Source organism: Bos javanicus, chromosome 26, assembly GCF_032452875.1.
Source record: "Bos javanicus breed banteng chromosome 26, ARS-OSU_banteng_1.0, whole genome shotgun sequence".
NCBI lineage: Eukaryota > Metazoa > Chordata > Mammalia > Artiodactyla > Bovidae > Bos > Bos javanicus.
In genome coordinates this window covers 17294232-17301933 of record NC_083893.1, presented here as the reverse complement: position 1 = coordinate 17301933, position 7702 = coordinate 17294232, and the positions used below count along the sequence as shown (strand labels likewise).

Sequence of the window (7702 nt, the reverse complement as noted above, 5' to 3'; positions counted from 1 at the left end):
CATATCTGAGGTTATTGATATTTCTCTTGGCAATCTTGATTCCAGCTTGTGCTTCTTCCAGCCCAGTGTTTCTCATAATGTACTCTGATCATTATCCAGGTGTAAAGGTTTTAAATTGAAAGTATATCAAGGTGGCCTGAGGTTAAGATGGTGGAATAGAAGGACAACGAGTTCACTTCCCCTTAGGTACACATTGAAAATACATTGACCTGTGGAGCAGTCTCATTGAAAACACCTGAAGAGTGTCAGAAAGTCTCTTATACAATCAAGGCTGTAAAGAAGGGTCCCTACTAAGTTAGGTCAGTGTGAAGAGAATCAGGACCTGTCCCTCTAGGAGGGGACACAGAAGAGGAGGGGATTACATGGGCTCAGAGAGAGAGAGAGCTTCCCTCTGGAGGGAACAGATTGAACCACATATGGGCATCCCAGTCCTTGGGTCTGACACCAGGAAGAGTCCCCTTAGCTGGTTTGAAAACCAGTGGACTAACAGGAGGGCTTTAAGAAACCTAGACTCTGCTTGAGAAAAGTGCGCCTATGCTGTTTACTACTGGAAATGGTGAAGGAGGCAGATTGCAACTATCCAGGACCCCAGTCAGTTTCTCATGACCACCCTAGCATGCCAAGCACCCACTCTGGCACCTCTACCCCTAGTGCAGCTGCCCACTAGGGCGAAGGCTGCTGTACTAAGGCGAGTGGGCAGTTGTGGAAAACAGAGTTGTGGAAAACAGAGCTGGGATCTGCATCTGAACGGGGCTTATATTCTCAAATATAAAAAAGAAAAACTACTACTTTATTCTGTTACTTGATTGATTGGTTATTGCACTTTGAATAAAATATGACCTCTTTACCACGGCCTGTGTGATCTGGTCCTTGTCTGCCTCTCCAACCTTATGGGCTACTACTCCTTCTCCATGTGAGTCTTTTTCTGGGCTAGAGGGCTTTGTAATCATAGGTCTCCTCTGCCTGAAATGCTTTTGCTAAAAGTCTTCGCATGATTGGCTTCCTCTTAACTATGGAAGCCACAGATGCCTAATCCAATAGCCACCCTCCTCTCTTCCTCACCAAGAGAATACTGATTTTATTGGGAGAGCAATGGGTCTATTTAAAAGACTTGATCTCCAGCCTCTTTTGTGGCTAGGAGTGATGCAATTCTGGCCAATAAGATGTAAGTAGAAGTTAATAGGCACAGTCTCCTAGAAAACTTTTTAAAAGAGCTAAACCAGCTGCCTCTTCTACCTCCTCCCTCCCTGTCTGCGTTTTCTTAATGAAAATGACTGTAAGGTTAGAGCCTCTGTGGTTCCCAGGTCAGCAGACTCAATATCACCTGGGAACTTGTTACAAATGCAAATTCTCAGGCCCCACCCCAGATCTCAGGGAATCAGTGACTCTGAAGGTCAGGCCCAGAGAAGTGTGTTTCAACAAACTCTTCAGGTGATTCCTCTGCATTCTGAAGTTTGAGAGCCACTGAGGAAGAAGACAGAAGTTTCCTTACAGATGGTGACAAAGATGGATGAAGGCTAATGTACTTCTGGCATCACAGAGCTACTGCACTAGAATTGGGCTGCCTCCTTTGCACTTGACAGTTCTATAATCCCTATTTGATTACGTTACTGTGATTAGGTTTCTGTTCCTTGCAACTGAATGCAATTCTAACTGATAAATCATCTTTTAAATCTCAGCTCAAAACATTCTCTCTGTGGAGAGGCCTTCTTCCACTACTCTGCTTATACTCTCCATCCCCATCAAAGTCCTTCTCCATTACACCAACATTTTTGTTTACTTTATAGCACTCATTATACCCTGGAATTATCTCACCTTCTTACTGTTTATTTGCTTATGATCTGTTTTCCTTGTAAGAATGTCTTCACACTGTCCTCTAGCACATACTGAAGTGTCTGGTACATAATGGACGCTTTGTAATTATTTGTGGATGAGGTTGCAAAGAGTCAGACACAACTGAGTGACTGAAGAACAAAAAATTTAAAAATTATACATTACATCTAATATGTACTTTTAAAACAGTCAAATGAAAAAACATAGTTCATTACAATCATACAACTTTTAGGAAAATTTTTGAGAAATACATACACATATTTTAAAATGAATACAATACAGAATATAATGCACACTTGCCTATGAACATTTTCCACCTTACTCTTAAGTGCTCTATCAATTCTAAAACTACAAACAAAGTTAACAAAATAGCTATGTAAACATTCAGCATGGCACAGAAATGAATTGCATGAGTTCAGCCTTTATTTGGCAAACTTGTCTTTCCACAGATATCATTTTGTGCTACCCCAATTGATGTGGGAAACTTATTAATAACAAAACCTCCTACAGCATTTAAACACAAACATTCAAATAAAAACAATTCTGATCATTTTTCTGATGCATGCCAGAAGACATACATAACAAAGTGTTAACCTTGCAGGAAAAACATTCTCTTTACCTACATACCCTTTCTTTCTAGTAATCTTGAGTTTGGTCTGAGACTAACATCCTGCAAATAAATGAGGTCTTCTCTGGCCTCTGCAGGTATATTGGGAGAGGGGATTTAGGTTGAGGGTTCCCTGAGGATGAATTTGGGGTTTTTGCTCTCTGCTTCTCTGGGAGTGATTCAAGGAGCCCCAGTGCTACTACAGTGGGAGAAGTAAAGCTTCTTTTTCTTACTTTAACCTCATATAAAATTGCTCTCATAAACCTTTGGAAATCTATCCTTTGATTAAAAAATAAGTTGTTATGTAACATTTAAATAAACTATTTGAACACTTTTCTCAATGAAGTACAGAACAATCAAATACAATAAAGTACAGTGTTTTCTACTTATATCCCTATCCACTCTTTCTTGAGGCCCTGGAGGGGTCTCCTTGGGGCACCATTGTAAAAGAAAAGCAGCAGAAAGTGCCAGAGGCAGAATGGGGAGCTGCTCATTAAGTTAAAGAGGACTCTGAGATTCGCGTAAGACCTTTATCTCCCTTTCTCACAAAATTAGGAAAGAATTTAGGTAGTGTTTCCTGAGAGTCCCTTCTAAATACTTGGAGGTGAAATGACTTTAGGTCAGTAGTATATAAAGAGAAAACTTTTAAGAAGCCCTCAGAAGCTGTCCTTAACCCAACATGGCATATTTCCTTCTTATTCTTAACCAGTGAAATAATCTTTTATCTCATGGGTTTCTTTTTTTTTTTTTTTTTAATCTCATGGGTTTCTATTTGAATAACTCCTGCCTGGAATTCCATCAGAACCATCATCAAAGTTATCAGTCTCACTTTAGTAATGACAGCATTCTGTAAGGCAGGGTTCTTATTCTTAACTGGTTAAGAGAATTGCCTGGGAAGCTTGTTTTAAATAATGTAGGTTCTTGAGCTGTACTCTCAGAGATCCTGATTCAGTAGGTCCTGGATGGGATGTGGGAACTTGCATTTTCAATAGGGCTTTCCAAGTGATTTTGATGGAGGTGGTGGGACCCCCCCCCCCCAATTAGAGCAACACTGGCTTTACAGAGAGGCCAGAATTGCTTCTTTCCCAGAATAAACCTACTGTAGACAGTGACCCCAGGAGCCAGACTTTCCAAAGGGTCCTCCTTGATGAGGTCTCTGATGAGGAGGTCATTTATACTTGTCTCCAGAAACTCAGGCAGTGAGTCTTGTCCCCTACTCTATAAGTGAGCCAAAAATTGGACTCACGCTTGTCTGGAATTGAGGATAAACAGGAAAATCCCAAGCATCAGAAACATCTGTCTTCTGGTTGGGGGCCCATGTACCATCTTCTCCTTCTATCTTTTTCCTTTTCACTGATGTCGAGCTAATGAAGCCAAATAGACCCACACAGATAATATGTTGTTTGGGTAGGGGTGAATGTACACAGCTAGAGCAAATTCTGTCTGTGGAAATTCAGAAGAATGAATTCCAGTTTGATACACAGCATCAATGACTGACTGTACATCAGTGTATGGCATCTGGATAGGAAATCCTGTGACCTGGACCAAAGACAATAATACATAAACCCACAGTACAATCATGCAGGTGGTTGGGAATTACTGTATGAAAAGAGATTACAGAAGCCTCAAAGAAATGGACGTCATAAAATAATAATAATAGTTATCATTTTGTGGGTGTTTACCAAGTTCTAGGGGACTTCCTGGTTGGCTCAGCGGTAAAGAATTTGCCTGTGACAAGAAGACACAGGAGACACCACAGGTTCACTCCCTGGGCCGGGAAGATCCCTTGGAGGAGGGCATGGCAACCCACTCCAGCGTTCTTGCCTCGGAGAATCCCATGCAGAGGAGCCTGGCAGGCTCCAGTTCATAGGGTCACACAGACTTGGACACAACTGAAGTGACTGAGAATGTACTATGTTCTAGGCACAGTGCTAAATACTTCACATATATGATTAATCCTCAAACAACCCTTTGAGGCAGGTTTTGCTATAACCCCACTTTATAGAAAGAGCAGCAGAGCCAGGTCTGTCTAATGCCAGAGGCTACACATTTAACATTCCACATACCTGCACTTTTTCTGCAATGACAAAGTGCCAACAAGGAAAATTCTTGGTCATATAAATGATTTAACAGAGCATTTTGGAAGAATTTATTTCACATTGATTTACTTTATATTTATTGGTATCTATGACAGGATTGGAGAAGGCAATGGCACCCCACTCCAGTACTCTTGCCTGGAGAATCCCATGGATGGAGGAGCCTGGTAGGCTGCAGTCCATGGGGTCGCTAGGAGTCGGACACAACTGAGCAACTTCACTTTCACTTTTCACTTTCATGCATTGGAGAAGGAAATGGAAACCCACTCCAGTGTTCTTGCCTGGAGAATCCCAGGGATGGGGGAGCCTGGTGGGCTGCCGTCTCTGGGGTCGCACAGAGTCGGACACGACTGAAGCGACGCAGCAGCAGCAGCATGACAGGATTGGGCTTCCCTGGTGGCTCAGCTGGTAAAGAATCCTCCCGCAATGTGGGAGACCTGGGTTCAGTGCCTGGGTTGGGAAGATCCCCTGGAGAAGGGAACAGCTACCTAGTCCAGTATTCTGGCCTGGAGAATTCCATGGACAGTATAGTCCATGGGGTGGCAAAGTGTTGGACATGACTGCAGGACTTCCACTTTCATTTTCTCTGATGACAGGATTAAAGGATATGGGACATGGGTCTCATGTAAAATTACCTATTAAAGAATTTACAAAGGACAATCATAAGCTGCTTTCAAGCCTCAGATTGATTACTTTTCTGATCTTTAAATCTCTTCACGTGCTCTTCCCTTGTGACTGCATAGTACACTATCCTTCCCTAGTTTACTTAATAAATTACACTGCAGTTACATATTTTCTGATCTAACAAGACCACTGTCTCTGTGAATGCTCAAAATGTTATCTGTCTCACTTACTGTCATAACCTCAAGTGAATGGCACAATGATTGCCACATGGAATACAAATAATAGTTAACATTTAGTAAGTGTTGGGTGCTATGGTTAAGCAACTCAATCCTCACCACAACCACAAAATACCTAACTATTTTTATCTTTGTTTATCTTGTGCAATAGGATAAGAACGTATAAAGAAGTTGAGTAATTTGGTCAAAGTTAGTGAGTGGTTGAGGCAGGATTTGAACCCAAGCTGCAGGATTCAGTCTAGATTTATGAATCTGTGTTATTAAACAGCAGATAATTTTACAAAGGAACTCTAAGTTTAAAACCTTGTCTTATACTTAATAATACTTTGCTTATCTATTTACCCCCTAATTCAATTAAAAAGAAAGCAAAACAAAACAACTACCTCCCTATTCATGAATAGTGCCTGCAGACCCCTCCCTGGCAGCCTAAGTATCAACTTTCAACAAATAGCTTCCTTTCCTCTTCCCAAGGCTTTCTCTCGGGGACATTTTCTGATCTCCAAGATGGAAGGGGGAAGGAATATCACTCTTGGGAGGCTGGGGCTTCCAAAAACTACTCCAACAATTCATAGGCAAGAGGAGGTGAGAGGATTCTCAGAACTCAGGATTCTCAGAACTCAGGGGAAGAAAAGAAGGACTTTACACCAAATGCCTACCATGTTTGATTATGGACTTGAGTTTGATAGGCCTTTTTACATGAAGGATGATGTCAAATGTGCTGGTGAATATACGAGAGGAGGTTAAAACAGAAGTCCAGGCTATGATGTATAAATTTGAGAATACTTTCCATATGGAAGGTATTAAAGTTTGCCTGAAGTCCTCTTGCCAGAACCAAGGACAGGGAATCCATCCTATTACTACCATCTAGAGATCATTTCTTAGTTTTTTAGTTGCAAGTAATTTCCTTTTGGGCATCTCTTTCCAAAGTTTGTGGTTTGTGTATCATAAAACTGATTCCAAGAAAATGTCATGCAATCTGGTCACAGTACTAGTTATTCACTACATTTGAAAAGTCTCAGTCTAAACATAAGTGGATTTTAATGACATACCATGTATAACATGAAGGTGAAGTGAAAGTCGCTCAGTTGTGTCTGACTCTTTGCGACCCCATGGGCTATACAGTCCATGGAAGTCTCCAGGCCAGAATACTGGAGTGGGTAGCCTTTCCCATCTCCAGGGGATCTTCCCAACCCAGGGATCGAACCCAGGCCTCCCTCATTGCAGGCAGATTCTTTACTAGCTGAGCTACAAGGGAAGCCCAATGATCAAGATAAAAGATATCTCAGGGGTTTTTAAGATTACGATCATCTGGCAATTAACATCATAGGTAAAACAAATGTCATTAATGCATTAAATCATATACAAACCCAATAAAATTGTAGTAGTCTTTCAAATTCACTCTCTTCTTCAGATGAAACAAAGCTTCCAGTACCAAGTTCTAACTTAGGAAGAATCTGTCGTAAAATGAAAGTACACTGTCTATTCCAACGTGTCGGCTGTTTAGGCCGCCATTCCATTATTTTACACTTCAGAGTTCTTTCGATCCTAAGGTAAGAATGCACAGATCATTTTATGATAAATTACAACTCATGTAATAAATGTGAAAAAAAGTTTTGTCACGTTTACTCAAGTATGAGAATAATACTTTGGGGTAATGCCCTGGGGGTTTCTTGCATTAGTAAGAATGCAACGGTCATCTTACGATAAAATACAACTCATTTAATAAATGCGAAACAAAAGAGTTTTGTTGCATTTACTCAAGTATGAGAATGCTATTTTGTGGGGATTTCCCTGGTGGTCCAGTGATTAAGAATCTACCTTGCAATGCAAGGGATGCAGGTTCAATCCCTGGTCAAGGAACTAAGTAAAATGAGTAAGATGCCCGAGCGCTCTGGAGCCCGTGTGCTAATACTAGAGAGGCCGTGTGCTGCAACCAAAGATCCTGGATGACCCAACTCATGCTGCGACTAGGACCCCACACAGCCAAATAAATACAATAAATTTTTAAAATATATAGTCATTCACAATTTAAAACAATGATACATTTTTGATGTAGGAGAAAACCAGACCTCCATGGTGAGGGATATCTGCCATCAACCATATTAATCTGGTTTGGGAGAGATCAGGCTCTTGCTTGGCTTGAGGAAGCAAGATGCTTCCTGGGGTAGCCAGCAATTAGTTCTCAAAGACACTTCTTTCTTCCAGTTCCCTGTGTGTAGGTAGCTGCCTACTAGGTGTGATTTGCTACCATCTGATTACTGGGTTGGCATTCTTGTTCTCCAAGACCCTCCTCTGACAAAAGATGT

General features: G+C 41.2%; 1 protein-coding gene across 9 annotated transcripts in view; it reads right to left on the bottom strand.

Moving 5' to 3' along the window:
- Positions 1–3197: 3197 nt before the first annotated feature.
- Positions 3198–7702, bottom strand: part of CC2D2B (coiled-coil and C2 domain containing 2B) — a 106821-nt gene continuing 102316 nt past the window's right edge. For 7 of the 9 annotated variants that reach the window (XM_061402914.1, XM_061402904.1, XM_061402906.1 and 4 more), the window contains 2 exons: positions 6764–6941; positions 3198–3979 (listed from right to left, as the gene is read on the bottom strand). In XM_061402914.1, the coding sequence (XP_061258898.1) occupies positions 3791–3979; positions 6764–6941 (367 nt within the window). In that variant the 3' untranslated portion in view covers positions 3198–3790. Of the gene's footprint in view, positions 3980–4560; positions 5172–6763; positions 6942–7702 lie in introns of those variants that run through there. The other 2 variants (XM_061402907.1, XM_061402905.1) reach the window with 2 other exon arrangements.